The sequence below is a fragment of the Glycine soja genome, chromosome 20 (genome assembly GCF_004193775.1).
Source record: "Glycine soja cultivar W05 chromosome 20, ASM419377v2, whole genome shotgun sequence".
In the NCBI taxonomy this organism is placed as follows: domain Eukaryota; kingdom Viridiplantae; phylum Streptophyta; class Magnoliopsida; order Fabales; family Fabaceae; genus Glycine; species Glycine soja.
In genome coordinates this window covers 47465079-47485893 of record NC_041021.1, presented here as the reverse complement: position 1 = coordinate 47485893, position 20815 = coordinate 47465079, and the positions used below count along the sequence as shown (strand labels likewise).

At 30.7% G+C, this 20815-nt stretch overlaps 4 protein-coding genes across 8 annotated transcripts; 2 read left to right on the top strand and 2 right to left on the bottom strand.

Moving 5' to 3' along the window:
- Positions 1–1492: 1492 nt before the first annotated feature.
- On the bottom strand, positions 1493–4083 carry LOC114401537 (putative protein phosphatase 2C-like protein 44). Of its 5 annotated transcripts, none has more exons than XM_028364059.1 (6): positions 4026–4083; positions 3651–3718; positions 3172–3444; positions 2518–2776; positions 2034–2167; positions 1493–1894 (listed from the first exon to the last, which is right to left on the bottom strand). In XM_028364059.1, the coding sequence occupies exons 2-6, from the start codon at positions 3678–3680 to the stop codon at positions 1757–1759; spliced, it is 834 nt and encodes a 277-aa protein (XP_028219860.1). In that variant the 5' UTR covers positions 3681–3718; positions 4026–4083; the 3' UTR covers positions 1493–1756. The 5 variants fall into 5 exon arrangements, with proteins under 5 accessions (XP_028219860.1, XP_028219861.1, XP_028219862.1 ...); XM_028364060.1 differs by lacking the exon at positions 4026–4083 and adding an exon at positions 3948–4022; XM_028364061.1 differs by lacking the exon at positions 4026–4083 and having other exon boundaries at positions 2034–2155; positions 3651–3934.
- A 2021-nt stretch (positions 4084–6104) lies between these two features.
- Positions 6105–7339, bottom strand: LOC114401538 (probable 60S ribosomal protein L14). The gene is made up of 5 exons (XM_028364063.1): positions 7195–7339; positions 7002–7103; positions 6761–6890; positions 6556–6668; positions 6105–6401 (listed from the first exon to the last, which is right to left on the bottom strand). Exons 1-5 carry the CDS (start codon positions 7195–7197, stop codon positions 6351–6353), a joined length of 399 nt encoding a protein of 132 aa, XP_028219864.1. The 5' UTR covers positions 7198–7339; the 3' UTR covers positions 6105–6350.
- Positions 7340–11980: 4641 nt separating this feature from the next.
- On the top strand, positions 11981–15672 carry LOC114401652 (glycolipid transfer protein 1-like). The gene is made up of 7 exons (XM_028364228.1): positions 11981–12111; positions 12751–12880; positions 13593–13648; positions 13983–14113; positions 14706–14841; positions 14956–15087; positions 15355–15672. The coding sequence occupies exons 2-7, from the start codon at positions 12763–12765 to the stop codon at positions 15388–15390; spliced, it is 609 nt and encodes a 202-aa protein (XP_028220029.1). The 5' UTR covers positions 11981–12111; positions 12751–12762; the 3' UTR covers positions 15391–15672.
- A 1436-nt stretch (positions 15673–17108) lies between these two features.
- Positions 17109–20662, top strand: LOC114401428 (CRIB domain-containing protein RIC6-like). Its single transcript, XM_028363940.1, has 5 exons — positions 17109–17361; positions 17585–17749; positions 19645–19745; positions 19847–19919; positions 20003–20662. The coding sequence occupies exons 2-5, from the start codon at positions 17677–17679 to the stop codon at positions 20371–20373; spliced, it is 618 nt and encodes a 205-aa protein (XP_028219741.1). The 5' UTR covers positions 17109–17361; positions 17585–17676; the 3' UTR covers positions 20374–20662.
- The last annotated feature ends 153 nt before the right edge of the window (positions 20663–20815 follow it).

Sequence of the window (20815 nt, the reverse complement as noted above, 5' to 3'; positions counted from 1 at the left end):
TATCTTTAATTTTAATCATTAATAAGTGAATTTTTTAGTTCATGAAATTTATATTTTAATTTTTAAAGATTTTTATTATTAAAATTCTTTAATTAACGAAGTTAAAAAAAAAGATTTTTTAAAAATTAAAATATAAATTTTAAGAAATAAAAAATTCACTATAAGACTAAAAAATGATAACCTTGAAAGATGACTTGTGGCTAATTGATCGGTTAGCCTTTTAATTTTTTTTGGTGTATTTTTTTTAAAAAAAAATTAATGCTAGAAATCTAGAACACTTATTTCATAAAAAAAAATTGTGTTGGAACGAGCCATATTCAGTATGGGTGAGCTGTGAACACAGGCTAATTTGGGAGCCTACCCACAAGATTTACTTACAGGCTGAACACATTCGTCTTTCTATCAACAAACTCAATCCATTGTGAAGTCATACGGCTAATTAGCTTCTTTTTGTGCTTTAACTTTTTTTTTTTTGGTAATTTTAATCCTTTCAGTTTATCATTCAAAATCAATATAACTTTGATCATATATATTAGTGCTGATGTGATATTTATATAGAATCTTGATATAATATTTACGTGACAAGAAGTTAATTATTCATTTGTTTTATTTGGTTAATTTTAATGTATAAAAATAATTTACATATTAAAATGAATTTACATAATTTGTATAAATTACATGAACTAATTTACTGTAATTATATTAATTTATATAATTAGAGTAAAAATAATTTATATATTAATTGAGTTTACAAAATCTGCATAAATTATAAAAGATAATTTATGTAAATAATTTATATATTTATATATGAAACTCAAATATAATTTAGTAAAATAAAAATAAAAATATGTAAACTATTCCAAATATAAATATATAAAATGATATAAAATAAAAGTAAAAAGAATTGTATATTAAATAAATTTATGTAATTTATAATTTTTTATAATTAGAAAAAAAATTAATAACTCTTCATGTAATGATAGATAGAAAATGTTGTTTATAAAACTAAACAAAGCACATGACATAGTGGTTTGATTCACGTACGTGAATTATTATAAATTTGTTGATAGAATTTTCGAGATTAAAATAAAAAAGCAACGATAATCAAAGTTCCTTTAGTTCAATGTGAATCCAAGAGTTAGTTCAACAAATGTGTTCACACAAAGATTAAAGATATGTTTGTGTACACATTGCAATGTAGTTTTTTTCATTCCAATGCATAAAACACATTGAGCAACATAATTGTTACTTTTGCTTTTATGCATTTGAAAGAAGGAAAGTACATTAATAACGGATACACAAACATACGCTGAATGCATACCATTGTTATCATCGGTGCTATTCTAGTGTAGACATTAAAAAAGAGCATGAATAAAAATATGGGAGTAACACTATATCTATTATTTACACAAAAAAGAGATTATTTTAATTTGTTAATCATAATTTAATTGTGTATAATCACACTTCAATAAACCCAAGCAACGGGGTGGGGTAGGAAAGGTTTTGAGCTTGTATCCATTTAAAAAAAATATATCATGAGAACTATCTTTTGTTCTAAAATTGAAGTCAAATGAGATGTATAATGATGAAGCTGGACCATGAAAAAAGTCAGATGACTAGGACCACTAGTGGTCGAATAAGGGTCAATGCTGTATGGAGCTTTGGTGCTTTGGTATACAAAAAAATTTCAATGCATTTAACTGCATTCTAAAAGGAAACATCTTAAACTGCCATTAGGATTGCATATGGTAAGGTGTCAATCAAAGCGAATGATTAAGCATGAGATGCTGCTTTTGCTCATCCTAATTAGAGCTTCCTTTGCCAAGCATTCAGCTGCTTCTTGTGGATCCTCTATGTGACTGATCAGATTCACGGCCTCTTGGTTTTGCATCACCTACACATATATGGAGATTTACTTGCTATGAGTTTCTTTTTCTTATTCCTACGAAATTACTATAGTTGAGTACTTTTATGTGAAAATCTCACATTTGTTTTAATTTAAGGTATATGTAATAGTTTGTATTGCAGCTTACCTCCCATATGCCAGTGCTTGCTAATATCAAAAACTCAGTATCAGAATCGATCCTTTCACTTCTAATGACAAGAGCAGAACCTCTAGAATGCTTTGCACCTGCTGCATTTCCTGATTGACATGCTAGAATGGGTCCTTTGTGAAAACATGTATAGTATACATTATGAGATGTATGAATAAAAAAGATGTGCCACTTACTGATGAACAAAAATAAACTATGATATAACATATATTCTGGTTTCTTTTCGTTATCAGTTAATGCCACTCTGACATAACATCATTTGAGTAGGAATTGTTTGGGTTCTAAGTAGGATTTATAAACATGCATGGTTAAGCATTTGTGTGACAGAATATATATTAATTTCTATAGACAATGGAATAGCGAATGAGTATGTATGTTTTTGCTTCCATTTAGCATTGGTTTCATCCTTGCCAAAGTGAAAAGGCATTCCCATAACAAAAAATAGATCTTTAGCATTATATACCTGCAAAGAGTCTGCGAGACCAATGTATTTTCGTTGATCGTTGGTTTGTGCCAGTTGTCTGATGAGCTATGCCATCTCTGCAGACAACAGTTCTGTAATCTCCCATGTTGGCTACCACAAGTTTTTCTCCGTTGATCAACATAACAGATGCTGAACCCATTCTGCATGTCTCCTCTAATTTGTGTTCCTCTCGGATCGTTGCTCTTACACCAAGGTAAGCTCTCTTTAGAGCTTCCTTGCTTTTTCTCCTTATATGAGTCTGACATACAAATAAAAAAACAATAGAAGAACAGAAGAGACCAGGAATAGGGGAAAAAAAGGGAATTATTTATAAAGCAGCTCAATCTTGACCTCTCTTTGACAACACATGTCAAGGTTATGTGAGGGAGTAATAGGAGAAATTTTAATAAGCCATTATTGAACCTAGCTATCTGGCTATATATTACATGTTTTTCTTCATTCCCATGTTACTTTTCCTTCTTCAAAGTTCTACCAAGATGGATCGAGTAAGAATATTTAGACGGATTGGTTTAGCAGAAGCATTTTAAAGGCACTAGTTTGTTAACTAATCAAAAGTACTTTTACTCAAAATGCTCAAATTTGGGGCAAAAATGTAAAGAATATATATATAGGAGAAACGAACTGATAGATCACCTCTTGAAGCTTCTTGTCAAAGAAATAAGACTGCATGTACTTGGTAACTTTGTCTCCAATTAGTGCGTCAAAGATTCCAAAATACCATAATTCTGTTTGATCCATTTCCTCTCTCTGTGCCACAACTGAATCATCAGAACCATCTCTGGCCATGTTATGCTCCACCACTTGATAACCATATGCCATTGGCCTCATCCATGAAGGCTTTTTTGCCTGTTTGTATTTTCTTTTTCTGCCTTCATGTCCTAGCAGAAACCGTTTTAGCCGGAACGCCTGTTCAAGTCAATAGCTAGATTAGCTCTTGCTGTAAATTACCAATCATTGCTATGATTTAGCATATAGCAGCATCAAGGGAAAGCAAAAAACATAAAATGGGTCATGACCACTGCTTTTGTTTTTCATTAATATAAACATATGCTTCAAATGGAATCCAGAGAAGCTTAATGTAACAGGGAAGTGGGGAAAGAACATTGACTTACGTTGCGTTTGAGATTAAGATAGAATCCCATGTTTTCCCCTATTGTTTCATCAGACTTCTACAGAAAATCTGAGCACAAGCAAGTAGTGACAGCAAATCAAGTTTTCCAGATAGAAAATAAGACGGACCTTAATTCATGCTAATATGTATTCAATTCAATATAGGTATTGAGTAACAAATGGGATTGACATTTTCTTCCCTCCCAGGCACTGACTACAAAGTGCTTATCATGGCTTAGCAACGAACCTGGCCTAGTTATTAAAATTGAAAAGGTGTGTTTTCTCCTTTGACTACTTACTTGGTTCAAACCTTGAGCCAGAATCTAGAAGAAGAATGTCCAAAGAAAATAAAAGGAAAGAAAAGAAAACACCCCTACCGTATAGTGAATGAAATGAAACACAAGGTCTTGCTGAGTCATTGATGAGTTCTAGAGCTGCTTAAATGAGAAAATTAATTAGCTTTAATTGTAATTTATGAAAAAGTTTGAATAAGACGTAAGTCAAGGCTGTCAAGCTTTACTTTTTTAACTAAGAAAAATTGAAATTTAAATGTACTATTTAATTGGGTGGACATGCCAAATATTCGTATCAATGACCACTCAGAATTTTGAGCTTTTTCCCTGTGTTGCAAGTGGGTAACCGTAACTATCAAGAGGTGACTCCGTTGGCTTCTTAAAATTTAATGTATCCGTTTCTATAAAATAAATATTTAATTTTATATAATTAAAATTTATAACAAGAGGTTGACCATGATAAAAAATATCTCCACAATCTGCAACAAGGTAAACTCCCCTTATTCTGATGATCTGAAGAAGAATAAATAATGGAGAACGGCAAGGGAAGGAAAAAAAATCCGAGGAGAAATGACACATGGCACATCAATATGCATTTAGGTTGCTTAATGTTCATGAAGGTGCTTCTAAGTTCTAAATCTTGAATGCGAGTTGGTTTCATTATTCAATGTTAGTTTGGTATCCTTATAATTGTTTACTTATTTGAGTTGCTTCCATGTATTGCATTGTATGTACCTTTCCGGAAGATATGAAACTTAGTTGATACTTTTGATTTATTTACAATTTTTTTATATATAAAACGGCAGTTTTATTTAATTTTTTTTAAAACAAGTGTATTTACCAACAAGTTGATTGTCTGTCTAAGTATATCAAGGCTCAATTCTCTCAATCAAAATCTTAAATTTGAATCTTATTATTAAAAATATTCGATAAGATTTTTCGATTCAAATTAGTCATTATTACAATTGATGAATACTTATATCAATGTCGCTGTGATTAAAAAAGTTATGATCTTAAAATTAAAAATTGAATCAATGAAAGTCTAATTCATAGTAGTTCAATTTTAATTAGTAGTAATTAAATATACTTTTAAATTTTAATTAGTAGTAATTAAATATACTTTTAAATATTGAACCAATAAAGATTGACAAGTATAAATAATTTATGATAAAATAATAAAATATGTAATAAAAAAATACATAAATTTATGGTAAAATAATTTATGGTGTGATATATTATCTTTAATAATTTGATAATTTCTTTACAAAATTTTCAAATTCAAGTTACAACGGAAGGTGTTAAAAATGATAAATATGAAAATTTTTGTTAAAAGAATATTTTTAAATATATTTTATATTCAAAAGTTTGAAAAAATATATTTAAAATTAATTTTAAATATATTTCATGTTGAACAAATTAATTTTTTAATATTTAAAATAGATTTAATTTTAAATATTTTGAATATTCAGTTACAATTTGTTAAACCACCAAAATTTAAAAGCATACACTAAATGCATGTTAAAAGTGTGAAGTTTGTCATTCAATGAGAAAAAAGTATTCAAATAATTGTGAATTTGGGGCAGATCGGAAATTGTGGGCTTAAGAAAACAGTCTTGCATTTTTCAAGCCTTTTGTTTGTTTTATTATTGCTTTAAAGTTATTAAAACGATAAACTCGAATTTCCGACTGATAAATCTACTCTAGCATTGAGTCAGATCTAATCTATGCATTTGGTGGAGATTACATATGCTGTTTATATATCCCTAAATTAGTGATAGTCTAGAAGTAGGATTTCTATATTTACGCCATTATAAAAAAAATTATGCAGCGTATTTTTTCAGAGAGAAATTATATGATTCGAAATCACGGAGTCTCGTCCAACCTACTTGACACAACTATCTTTCTCCTTAAATAGGGTAGGACCCTAGGTTAAAAAATCAATAGGGGCGTGCTAATAAACCCTAATGAGAATAAGAATCTGTCCGCCAAATTATATACTCAGTTTGAGTCATATAGTATTATGGATCAAGAAATTCAATTTCATAAAAAAGCAGACACGGCACACGGGCTAATTTAACTACATAGAACTTGTTCATGTACGACACTTCATGAATACCCTAGTACCAGTGTTACGCAAATTTGAAACTACAATGCCGAACATTCTAATCACAAAGCCAACTTAATAAATATAAAATTATGGGAGAAAAACCAGTTGCAACTCTAACTTGCAGCCTGAGAATATAAGTTGATCTTACAAATAATATTATAAAATATGCAAGCAAATGCAAAGTATTGGAAACTTGGAGTACTAACATTAAATCAAGCGGTTCAATGATACATGAAATCTCACAACAACCAAGGTAAGCAAATTCATAACAAAAATTTGAAGACTATAATGTGAAGCTATGCCTAAGCGCTCTTTCTCAGCTTAGCAAGCTCTTGCCTTACAACCGCTGCCCTCTGCACAAATTAAAAAAATCCAAAAATTACAATTGAATAAAACCAAGACACACATTGACATAACAATACAGTGAAACACAAATTTCAGTTTCACCGTGTGCAACAAGGTCATTAACTAATAAGAACTACAATCAACGAAGAAAGAAAATTATACCTTGATCTTGGCCAACATTATCTTGAACCTATCAAAATCATTGAGGGATGCCCTTCTCTTTCTGACAATGAGTTTCCTGCCCCATGAACTCTTCTCCCACTTGGTCTTAACATCTGTTCATTAACAAGTAACATAAACAAATATTTTCAATTATAACCTAATGATAAAATTAACAATAACAATAATCGATAGAAAAGCAACGAACCAGCATCCTCCATGGCTTTGACAAGATCTTTCTTCTTAGGGACCCTCTTAATGTCAATCTTAATATCGGTTAGGGAAAGCCTTTTGAAATTGACTTGGGACCTCACCATATCAGGGGCATCGACAAGAGCCTAATATTATTAGGATTATCAACAAAGCAAGAACTAATTCTAAGAAAACATGCAAATGGGTGTGCGTAAATGTGAATAAAGGTAAGAACTTGGGTGGTGGTGGGGAGTTACTCTGTTCTGGTCAATGACGTCGACAATGACGACGAGCCTGCCATATTCCTTGCCGTAGTTGATTTGGGCAACCCTCCCGATCTCAACGTACCTCTTGAAAGGCTGAACAAGAAACAGAGAAAACGCAGTTAGAATACGAGAATATTAAAGAGAAGAAGTAGCGTAGAGTGAAAAGGAGAGGGAGAGGAATCACCATTTTGGCTGTAGATTGCAGAGAGGCAACACGGTACGGTGGCTTGAGGAACACTAACACTAACTAGGGTTTTGTGTGTTCTGTTACTTAAGAACCTCGGATCCACCTTAACATGGGCCTCCCTGTCTGTTCTTTGGGTGGGTTTGTACTGGTGCCCAAGCCCAAGATGTCACGCAACTCCAGGCACAACCCAATATTATTTTCTTCATTTATATTTAATATTTATTCTCAATGGACTAGACTCCACACATATATATATATATATATATATATATATATATATATATATATATATATATATATATATATATATATATATATATATTTGTTAATCCTCCCCTTTTGATCATGAGAAGGAGATCTCACTAATTCAAAATTTAATTATAAGATAAACAAAATCTGATCAATAATTATTTTCATCAAAGATCAAACTCTAATATTATTCAAATTATTTAATCTTAACTTGAACATATTAATAATTTATGTATAACCTCTTGGTATCACCACATACATATATAAAATTGTACCAAAAACATACATATAGAAAAAAATTGATATTATAATTTACAGCTCACAAAAATTAAATTTACATACACAATTTTTTTAATATATAAAAATTTTTACAAAAATAACTGTTATTAAAATTATAATTTATTAGGGTATATTATTTTTTTGGTAATGAATTCATTATTACTAGGGGAAGAGAAGTACTTCTCTCTAGATTTTTTAAATAGTAAAAAAAATAGAAGTTAAATAGTTAATAAAAAAATAAAAGTAGTGGAAAATCAATGTAAGTTAGAAGAAAATTTTAAAATTTAAGAAGTAATTTAAAGGTAAAATTGTTTACTGGAATGAGTACATCAAATAAAGTAATGTTCATTATTAATACTAGCAGAAACACAAGTGTTATCACATTTGTGTGTTTGCATTTTCATTTATCTTTATAAATAATGTAATGTTTGAGAGTCACAAAAATACACATGACATCTTATATGTCACTCGGAGACACGTGTTAACCCTCAACGACAACGAAATGCGAAATCCTTAGCAGTTGGACTCTCCGGCTAACAGGTTATCTTTAACTTTTTAATATTATTTGAATATATTTATCTAGTGGAAGATAATTAATTATCTATAAAGTCAAATATTATCTACAAGGTATAATTGTCTTCTAGTTTTTATCTATAAGTTAAAGTTTATCTCTAACATTATGTAGAAGCTCTCAATTATTATTTTTTATTTTGGAGATCCCCCTTCTCTCTTGTCCTCTCGACAAAAGTCACTCTCAAAGTTTATGTATGAAGTCTCGGAAGCCCACACCTTAATCACGATCATCCTCACATGTCCTATGTCTTAGTTCTGGATTTTGATAAGAACAAATAATAAATATATTATATATATCATAAATTTATCTTATCATACATTAATTACTAATTGATGTATTAAATTAATTTATAATTAGTTAATGCATGATAAGATAATAAAACTTTATCCCAATAATTTTATGTCAGTAATTCTCTTTAATTTATCATAATTTTAATAAATAATTAACATTTTTTTGTTGAATTTTAGACAAAACACTTAACTCAATAAGAAAATTACAAATTTATAATATAAGAATCAAATTTTATACCCAATAATTTTATCATCCCTTAAAAAATTTAATGTTTTTTCAACTTTGTTCTTGAACTTTTCTTCTTCTTTACATGACTAAAATAATATTTTTTAAAAGCTTTTTGAAAGACATAATTGCAATGAAAGACTTCAATCTATTAAGATACCGATAAACTTTTTTCCTTGCCTGGGTAAGTCTATAAACGATCTTTTGATTAAAATTGAGTAACAAAAAGATAATTAATATTAAAAACCTACAAATTAGTTAACTAAAACTTCCCATTTTTAAATTTTAAAACCTACCAATTTATTAATTAAAATTGATTGTTTTTAATTTTAAAAATCTACCAAATGAAAACTGCTATTTTTTTGTTGTTAAATTTTTAACAAACCAATATTTTAATTAAAACTGTCCATTTTTAAATTTTAAAAATCTACTAATTTGTTAATTATAATTATCCATTTTTAAAATTTTAAAAACCTACCAATATGTTAAATAAGAATTAAAGGCTTACTTTTTATCAACATTTTTATTTTAATCATTTGTGTCAATGTTTGCTTAAACTATATTACATAGTAACAAATGAAGCAAATGTTTATTTCTTTAAATTTTGTATTCTTGGTTTCTGAGACATTTTTTACATTTTTACTTGATAAAATTTGATTAAGATGATTTTTTCATAAAAAATAATTAAAATAAAAATGTATGCTATCATATGTTTATTTCGTTAAAATTAATTTTTTGAATATAAAAAGTCATAGATCCTAGAAATAAATTAATCATTGGTATTGGATCAAAGATAAATGATCTATCATCAATTTATTCAACAACATATACAAGAATTATCATTTATACAGTATACATAGAAGTCTAGAATAAAATGGTTTTGCAAGTGTTATTTACTTTAGTAGGAAGGTTTATAGCATAGTTGAGCAACAAATACCCTATAAACTTGATAAGCATTATAAAAACTACAATAAATAAATATTTAAAAATATAAATAATAATTGTATTAAAAAAAAAGCATGTGAAGGGTTATCTGTTGAATAAAAAATGAGATAGTATACAATTATTCAAGTAACCGTTAAAGGCTAAATAAAATATAGAATAAGTCGTTACTAATATTGGAGAGCAATTACATTTTGAAAGGTAAAATATTATAATATTGTACCAACCACATAATATTTATACAAATCAGTAATCAACCAATAATTTAAAAAATCTGCATAAAAGACCATTTAATGCAATGGTAGGATAATATGCTAAGAGAACGCCCCATCTACCACCATTCCTCTAATCCTGATTTCTCAATCAGTTTAAGCTTTTCAATTATGAGTAGCCTAAAATAAAAAATCAAAGCATGTGTTCCCATACTAATTTCATAATGTTCTTATTCATGTCCTTTCCCAGAAATAGGAAGCCATCATGTTTCTAATCTCGCTCCTTCATCAGAGATGGAAGCAGACACGTAACATATTGAAGGATACTAACCTCTTCAGCGGAGATAATTGCCTTGATATGCTGAAACACAGAGTCAGAAGAAACAAAACAATTGTGAAAAAATATACCAATACCTCCAAATTAAGAACAATGGCCTTCTCAGGACCAATCACGTGCATGAATATGAACCCTATGCATGATGGCATATTTGTCAACATCGAGCAAGGAGCCTTGTCTGTGGGGTCAAACAGAATCCAACTCCTCGAAGACTGCGTCTTCTTCTTCACAACCGCCATTGCCTGCGGGTCTGTAGGGACGACACTCCCATTCCCCCGAGCCATCCCCTTACCCTTTCCCTCTCCCCATTTCCAATCACATGCCCCAACCAACCCACAATTCAACTCTACGCGCAAATTCAACTTCAAACTCGGTTCACACCCACAACACCAGAAGCAAAATTTTTCACGCCCCCTTCGCGCATTTCATCAATATGCCAATTGAGTATCCGAGTCTCTCGCCTCAAAATATATATTTTTTTTGTTCCGACACCACGCTGAGGAATCTGATTCCCAGAAGAAACAAACATATGATACCACAAAAAGGAACTTATTCTTCTTCTTTCCTTTCTGTCTACCTTTCCCGGAAAAGGGAAAAAACCAACAGAGTTACTACGTTTGTTTGTGTTGATTTATGTGTCTCTCTTTAGTGTGAATTTAATTATGTGAGGTTTATAAGGGGGAGGCGCAGGCATTGGCGAAGGTGAAGAAATAAGAATGAGAACAACAAAGGGAAGCACTTTAAAAACCTTTGCTACGAAATCCAACGTACTGTTTGAGAGAGTGGAGAGAAGTTACTGAGTGGTTATTATTAAGTAGTTTTAGTTGAGAGGTAAAATAGTAAATGGAATGGATAACTCAAATTTTGTATTTTTCATTTGCAAATGATTAGTGTTATTATTTTTATTAAATCATGTAAAGACAGTTAGTGTTTATTAAGGATAAAATAATCTAAAAAAGTGGAGACAAAAAATATTTATTGAGATGTGTATTTCTTTTATTTATTGTTGTAGACTAGTGTAAAAAAGATACTCCCTCCTCTTGAACTTGAAAGTTTTATATATATATAATTGAGTGTAATTTATTTTGAAAAATAATTATTATTGTTGGAAGTTCAAATTAATGTTATAATAATAGAAAATAAAAACATAAAAAATAATAATAAATGAGATTGTTCTTTTTATAATAGTTATAAAATAATTATAAATATATATATTACTATGCCAAAGGTATTCTTTAATTCATCCAAACACCCAACTATATGCATATGAAGTAACTTTGAAGAAATAGACCTTCACTGGTATTGTTAGATCAAGGAAATATAGGAAGATTCGTCAATCAAATTTGTATGCGTACAACTTTGGAACTACGATCATCTCCGCACGTTCTGTAACGATAGATCTGAACGTGACACCCCGTAATAGTCTAGATTAGAACGAACAAAAGATTAAATAAAAACATTTTAAATAAATTATCCTAACTTTCATTAAGTTATATGTTTTATGTTAATTTTATAAAAAAAAATGAGGAATTTTATAAATTTATTGGATTCTAAAATAATATTGTTAATTTTCACAACAAGATTATGTTTTTCATCCTAAAAAATATTTTTTTTACTAATTTTCATATTTAAATTTTAGGACAGAAATTCCACGTCACCTTTAGAATCCAATTGTTTCCTACAACTGTTGTTCTCATCCCAAATCGCCACCAAAACCAATAACAAAAAAACTACTTGTAAATTTTTGTGATACGTCTACCGTTGTTGTTCTCAGTCTAAGATCACCGAGGCTTTCCTTGTTCAATGTATGTCTATCTCAATTGTGATTCTTTCTCCCTTTTCATCGATCAATCTTTGTTTTTGTGTTGTTTCTGAACTCAATTTAGTTGCCAGGTTGTTCCTGCTTTTGAATTTTCCGTGTTGATTAGAGATCTGAAATTCTTATTTCATCATACCTTGGTTCAGTAAAAGTTTGATTCTTTGATCTGGCCTTGGAATTTTCCACCTATATCCATCTAATCTCACTGGGTTTTATGGTCTTCTATTTGCATTTGGTGTAGAGCAAAATAGCAGTTCAATTATGTTAAGAAAAACAAATTGTGATGATCATATAAAAGTTAGATGTACTCACCACAAATTATTGTTTTAAATTATAAGTTTTGATGCGTTGTTTGTGCAATTTTCATTAAATTTGCTTCTTTTCATCGTTTTGCTGGTGTGATTTTTAGATATTTCCGACATTAATTCACCTAAATTGTATCCAGACTTTACTTTAGTATGCATGCCTGCTACTGACGAAAGTTCTGTATTTTTCTTCCCTTGATTTCATATTTTGAAACTTACCAGATAGAGAAAAGAAAGGGAATACATTTATGTACTTTAAATTTGATCTCTGTTAAAATTTTACCTATCTATTTATTGGTTTTTGGCCATGTTATGTGCAGCAAAGCACAAAAATGGAGGGGACTGTTTTCACTCCTGCACTTGAAGGAATTAAGCTTGTAAAATCAGAGCAAGGAGAAATTTTGACCCAGCCTTTCTTGGATGCTTGCAAGCATATACTGCCTGTTATAGGTACAAGATCATGATCCCTCAAATTGTTACTGTCGCAAGACAGTGGATAAAGAAAGGCAAAGATGTTATTTGGGCCTTTTTCAGTGTTTTTTTTTTCTTCTTTCCATTTGTTTGTTGTGTTTTATTTTATGAGAGGAACATCAATGGCCCTTTACTCCTTTTGAATAATCTACAGTGTGTTAAACAATGTTATATTTACTACATATTAATGGATTTTTCTCTCTTTGAACAAGATGAGATGCATATAAGTGATTTTTTCTACAGTGGGTTCTGCTCTCCTGTTCTCCTGCTTCTCTCCATCCCACTTGAAAGTTGTCCAAACATATATTGTTATATTAAATGGGAGAAAAAAAATTGTTGATCTTAGTTTACCTAACAAATTTGGTGCCTATATTACATCAAGCTCTTAGTATTGCTACCTGCTTGACATGTTTCTTGGTTTTTCAAGTGTCTGTAATCTGTATCCTTTTTATTTATAAGGAGAGAGTTTGTTAAAAGGAAAAGGAGTAAAAAACAGGAGGATCTTGAACCCTTCCGGATCAATATGTTAATCTGTAGAAGTAGTGAGTTACAATCTAACTTTAAAACATAAAATGTATAACAAAATAGATTGTTGACCTTTTGTTGTCGAGTGATGCTTGGTTAAGCCTAAAATGTATGACAATATGAATACTTACTATTATTTGATGGACTAATACTTTTCTTATGGCAGACAAGTTTGGAGCTGCTATGGCCCTTGTTAAATCTGACATTGGTGGTAACATATCGGTAGGTTTTTGTCACCCATTTCTATCTTATGTGCTCCTATTTTTTTGGTACATATGGGTCATAATATGCATGCTTGCTGCTTTATATGCAATACTACTAATATGCTTTTTATTTTTTCTTATCACATGCTATGGTTATAGGGTTTTACCATACTTGAAGCATGACTTGGGTGTTGACCATTTTTCTATGTCATGTGGCTGGCTTGTTTATACATGTTCATGCTTTACTTTTTATACAACTTTTAGTATGGATTATGTACCCGAACCTTTAATATTGGTTCAAAACTTCAAATGTTATATGTTCTCACTCTATAATGCGTTGACTTTCAAAGCAGAGATTGGAATCTAAGTATTCCTCCAATCCAACCAAATTCAACTACCTGTACAGTTTGGTACAAGTAGAGGTTGAAACTAAAACGGCTAAGTCATCATCCAGTTGTACCAATGGACTTCTTTGGCTTACAAGGTAAAGAACACCAAGCAACTACCATTTAACATGTAATTCATACTGTTATGGCATTCCAAAATTTGTTATTTTAGAGAACTATTTCCTTAATTTGTAATGTTCCAAGCCCAGAGTCTGTTGTCCATGAGTAAACAAACAACTTATCTTTCTAAAGGTGTAGCATGAATGCATGATAATTGATAATGATAGGTACTGGAAACTTAAGAAAGAAAGCACAAAGGTTCTTCCAATGACCTCCTTCCTTCAAGCCTTACCACTTAATTCTTGCCTACCTTAGCTCTCATCATTACATCTACCCACCTTCCAATAACAGAATGACACTATCATTCTCACCTCCCTGCTTACAGATAATTACATCGGAGCCAGTCCCTCTTGCCTAATTCCCTTCCCTTGCCCATTCTGGCTCTCATAGACCCTCCCATTAGCTCTTATAATGTAAACCTTAGTAATAAGAGGATATTTATCAATAATTATAGTAATTTACTAATTTTTATTTTGTGACCAGAGACCTCAAGAAATGGTTAGTAGTTGCATTTAATTCTCGTATTTTAATTTATGATTCATTTATTTCTCTAACGTGCAAAATTTTCAGAGCAATGGATTTCTTAGTGGCATTATTCCAAAACTTAATTGAGCATGCAGATTGGTCAATGTCACAAGCCTGTACAGATTCCTATAACAAGACTCTAAAGAAGTGGCATGGCTGGCTTGCAAGTTCAAGCTTCACTGTAATATTCTTTTGATGTTTTTTTTTGCAATTGACTTTTTCTAATTTAGGCAGGGGAATATAGTATTTAACATGCTTTTGTGACATAGTAAATGACTAAATGCTCTACATACAGGTAGCAATGAAGCTTGCTCCTGATAGGAAAAAATTCATGGAGGTGATACAAGGCACTGGTGATATCAGTGCTGATATACAGAAATTTTGTACTGACTTTTCTCCTATCTTTGAAGAGAATCACAAGTTTCTGGTAAGATGTCTTAGATTTATTTTTTAGCTTATCGATGATCATTACTAGCATGTGTCTAAATGGCCTGGAATAGGACATTGAACTGCATGCCTCATGTTCTGGATTAAGCCATACATATTCTGGGGTGTGTGTGTTAAATTTTAAAAAAATCTAATCTCTTTATCTAAGCATTCAATTAATAACACCTAGCAGTTCCATGACAAAGATATTAGTTTATTATAGTTTTAAAATGTTGTAGGACCTTAAAGGCTTACTATTTTGGCACAGGCTCGTTGTGGCTTGGATGATATGAAGGCGTCATGAAGTCACGGGTTCATGATCAGAAGTCTCTTGATGAATGGCTCTTGCATTCTTACTCTCATGTTGAGTTCTAAAACTCTATGTTTCTTTGTAGGCATCCAGACCCAGCATGATAAACATTCAATAACTTCAATCGTGTACCGCAAATTTTTTGTTTTGTGCTTGGTGGGATAGAATCTTGAGATATTAGCACAATTTTACTTGGCTACAAAAAACTTGAACTCGCATGTTGTTAATTTATTATTTATTATTATAAAAACACAGATGATTAGTTTTGAGGCTTAATGGTACTTATAATTTCCTTTTCAGTTTGTACGGTGTGGTTTAGGTTTTTTATTTTTATTTTTAAATTAATTAAAATTTTCTCTGTTTAATATCAAGTAACTCGTTCGTTTGTCATTTTTTTTATACTTAAAACTTTTAAATTTTCACATTCCATTCTATTCAACTCACGAATCAAAACATTATATTTCTTTCAAAATAAAAAATCTCAATCTTTTCCATTTCAACCCTTAATTTCACATCCAATAAAATCCTTCTATTTTTATTAAAATTTCACTAAAATTCCAACTTCTGATCTTTTAAAATTATTTATATTTTAAATTGTTAACCCTTAAATATTTGAATAAAAATTAAAAATTTGTGGATTTTAAATATATGAAAATATATCATATAACCAAATTTGCTTGATTTTAAAAATAGAAAAGCTTAACTAGCTTTTACAAAAATTGGAAAGTTAAAATGAGATATAGTAATTTTGTTTGGCAGTGAAGAAGATGATAAGAAGGAAAAAAATACATTATTATATTGTTTGGTACGAGAGATAAATAAAACAGAATAAAAAGAAATGTTGAGTTCTTTCTCCATTCATTTAGTTAAATAAAAGGTGATAAGAGAGAATGCTATTTTCTTTTAAAAGACAAAATATATTCCTAAAATTTAAAAACACATCGTTAGATGAGAAAAGTTAAAGAGATAAAGTTGGAAATACACAATATGTGTTGACCCATGTTGCAACTCAAATGGATTAAGCTAGTCCGAATTAGCAACTCTAAATTCTCTTTTTTTAATTTGCAAAGAAAAAGTATCTCAAAATAAACAAGTTATATATAAACTATTTTAAACGGATGGGATGTCAACCTAGTTGGAGTTACGGTAATATGCTGCATTGCATGACACACATTTTATAAATTTAAAAAAACTATTTTAAATGAAATTAAGGTATTTTTATCAAATATACCCTTCATTTACTACATCGTTCTAGAAAAATGAGAAAAATGAGAGATCTCTACTAAACACAAATTAATGAAAGATCAAACCAAAAATTATAATATTTACCGTAATAGAAAAATATACTTAAGACTGTTTTATTAATTTCATACGAGACATATAGAAGTACGGGACTTGATATCATTATTCTAATTAAAAAAAAAATGCAAGTTGGAAACTCCCATATTTCCGTTTGTTTGTTTGTTTTTTGGTAGTAGACAAAAAACATAAAAGTCAAAGAGAACACCAAAAAAAAACAATAAAAGTTAATACTTTATTTATTTAATTTATTTTCCTTTTAATTTAGGTTCACCAAATTCATAAATGCCATAGGATTATGCTTTTCAACCCGTTATTCTCGCATTTCCACTAAATTTGGCTTATGCAGATGAAAATTACAGTGAAATTAAACCTCTCTGGCCTTCCATCAAAAACATGTTGTGTTATTGGTTTTGATTTGCCTGGCCACCAATTGGGGGCGGTAGATCAAAATCAAGTTCTTTCATTTTTACACTTTTGAGTTTTTCCAACCTGAAATCTCTCTCTTCTGGGGTTGGATGCTCGTTCCAAAACATCCAATCCAGAACCACAATAACTTTCAAAACTTTTTCTTCCTGTGTTGCCTTCAACGTTAGTTCTAATTCATTTACAACACCAAGAATACATCATTTGATTGATTCAAACATTTGTCTTGGAGGTAATCAGGTAGGTGTCTTCTATTGTATTCTTATCTTTTTTGCTTTTTTATTTATTTTTAAAAAAATGTCAATTTGAAAATAAATAGAATTGGGAGAATAGTGCAATTAGTTCCTTAAGTCATTTTGAGAAATGCATCTATGAAATGTTGGGCCATGATATAATGTGATTAGTTGTACGTTAATGGGATTAAATGGTAAGAAGATCGGTTGTATCATCCCATTGTTTTCAGAAATTTGTAGCTGGTTCCATTGAAGATTGGAAGTACTAGCACATTTGAAGTGAAAGTTTTCGGACCCAAAAATAGATCAAAGAGCTTCAACAATGACGTCAGGTGTGGTGAAAGGCCAGATGAAAGGCCTCCTCAAAGGACTTAGATACATATCCCAAATATTTGGTAAGCACAATCTTCTATCATCACAAAAAACTAGAATAGGAAATATGTTTCCTTAGCCTTGTAGAAGTGATTTTCATTAAATAAAACTAAATATATATGCATAGGTTCTATAGAGAAAAAGAGAGAGGAGAAAATGATCTTTGTTTAGGATTTGATTAAGTAGAACTTTATGGGGGTGGTTATGAGGAGGTGAGGAAAGTTCATTGTCATGAATGAGAGATGGGTGGCGCATGTTAATGGAAAAGGAGAGCCTATGGTATAAGGTTTTGGTTGGGTTGAATAGGGAGGAAGGGGAGGAGCGTAAATTATGCAAGAAAAGAAATGGGTCCCTTTGGCGGCAACATATATGTGTGGAAGTTGGTTGGATGGGTCTTTGGTGTGGTCTTGGGCCTGGAGGATGGAGTTATTTCAGTGGAAAGTGCAATTGGTGGAGACTCTTATGCTTATAAGGTGCTCATGGAGGACAAACAAAGTAGTAGGAATCATGGTCGTATGATCTGGATGAAAGTTTCGGATAGGGGTGGTTTCTTTGAAGGTGGCAGTCTTTGCATGAAAGTTGCTACAAAAAATAGATTGCCCACAAAGAAAATCTCAGGCGTAGAGGGATATTGACGAATGATGAGATATGGTGTTTGGAGTCAATGAATCATTTATTTTATGTATTAGTGCACATGGTCCTCATGGAGTTAGTATGTTTAGGATCTTATTAAGTAATGTTTTGAAGGTTGTTAAGAAATTAAAGAAGAATAAAAAATCAAATGGGAGTATATTTAAAAATCATACGATAGCACATTTTATGCATTCTAATAAAATACTTTTTTATTTTACTTCCTTAATCATTTGGTTAGGATTTACCATATGTTTAAGGTGGTTAGGATGATATACAGTGTTACATAATAACAAATGCTAATGAGTGCATTTAGGATACTGTTTAAGGAATTAAAATGAGATTTTTTTTTATTGAAATATACAAAATTAAGTTGTTCATAATTTATTTTACGTTATCCTATAATCTTCATAATAAATATTTTTTTATTTTAATTTCTTAATCAATATGTTAAGAGTACTTATTAGTAAAACCCTTACATAATAAGATAATTCTAACAATTTAAGGGATTGTCACGAGTGGAAGGAGAATGATAGAGGACACAATATGATTTGTTGTGGTGTATGGTGTAGACAATACTGAAGGCAAATTATTATATGGTTTTTGACAATAAACAATAATGAATTAATTTGTCTAAATTTATTTATTAAAACAAACACTTATTTTAATAAAATAAGTAGTTTTATATTTTTTTCAAGGATATTTGTCTAAACTATTTGTACTTAAAAAATAATTTTCTTTTTATTTTAAGTTTAAACAAACTCATCCTATAGATATTGTAGAAGAAATAAAAATTAAGTTGGCTAGGATGGAAAAAGAGAGGCTCTTGATTTTTAAATCCTTTGGCTTGTTTAGAAAACACAAGTCATCGAGGATGTCATGGAAAAGGAAAGTTTTTTTTAGGGAGATACAGGTGGATGCAGACTGGGGTTTTGGGTGCTAAGGGCAAGGGGTGAGTGGGTATTGTATTGATGGTAAAATGTAGAGATGGGGGTGCAAGTATGCATGGATTTGGGTAGTTAATGCATGTGGCGCCTAGTGCATGGGAAAATAATACATGTATTATATATATATATATATATATATATATATATATATATATATATATATATATATATGCTTTGGTATTAAAAAAAGAAAAGGTACAGTGTATATTTCAATTAAACCTTTAATTTTGTATACATAAAAAAATTTAATTTTGTGTGTGTTATAATTGGAAGTCATGCATGCATGGATGCCCTAAATTTAGAAAAATAAATGTTAATTTTAACTTGCATTGCAATGGAAGACGAGGAGGATGAAAAGGAGATACAGATCGGGTTCCCAACAGACGTAAAGCACTTGGCACACATTGGAGCTGAAAATGCCAAAGCAAGTCAACCAAGCTGGGTAATTAACGTTAATTCATTTTCACCTTCTCGATTCTCAATTTACGTAATTAATTTCAACTGCTTCTTATTTCTAAACGTGAAATTATACATATTGTTCAGTTGGCCGAGTTCAAAGAATCATCAGAAGCTTCATCTGGAACAGTCGTAAACCCCACGAAGGCCACAACAGAAGGTTGAATTAGTTTTTTAAAGTCTTACACACCTTAGTTGATATTGATTATTATTATTGACATGATGATTAATGTGGTGTTGTAGATAATAATAGTGATGCTAATAGTAAAGGGGAAGGGAAGCGAAGCCACAATCGAAAGTCAAGGCCTCGTTCTACAGAGAGCCAGTCCTCGACGAGCCGAGACATCTCCAACGCCGAAGGCTCCAAGCCGAGCCGACGACACCATTCGGAATCTTCTAGAAGGATGAATCGCCACTTGTCGGAAGAAGAGAAAGAGAAGGCTCCGACAACAACAAAACATTCGCAGCGCAATAGAAAGAGCAAGATGACGTCGTCCGAGGAGAAGGACGAGAAAGAAGGTTCCTCGAGGAGGGCTCCCAGATCTCAAAGACATTCCAAGGGAGATTCCTTAACTGACTTCTCCTTCTCAGATTCTGGGCCTGGGCCCACTTAGAGAGAGACACACACATCTTCCGTGATAGTGAACCAGCTGCAGATTCAGTTTAGAGAGAGATTTCAGGGGCAAGAAATTAATTATTCTTCCATTACTAATTACCTATTAAGTACTCTACTATGTATTATAAACCAATCTCGCTTCGTCTTCTGCTCTGACTTCCATCCCATTTACCAACCAGATTCAGTTCCTTTTTTTTTTTTTGTAATAGTGTCATCGGCTATTTTGGATCCTTCTGGATTCAATTGTTACATAATATGTAACGAATTGGTATAAAATGCACCTATTGATCAAAGTGATTTGTGCAATTTTTTTTCTTCTTTTTTGAAACTGCGTATATTTTTTATTGGTGAAAAAATGGAGTTTAAACAACATGTTTGATTTGGGGTTGGAATAATGAGAATTGATTTTTTATGTGGTTAAATTTGATTTTATAAAATTT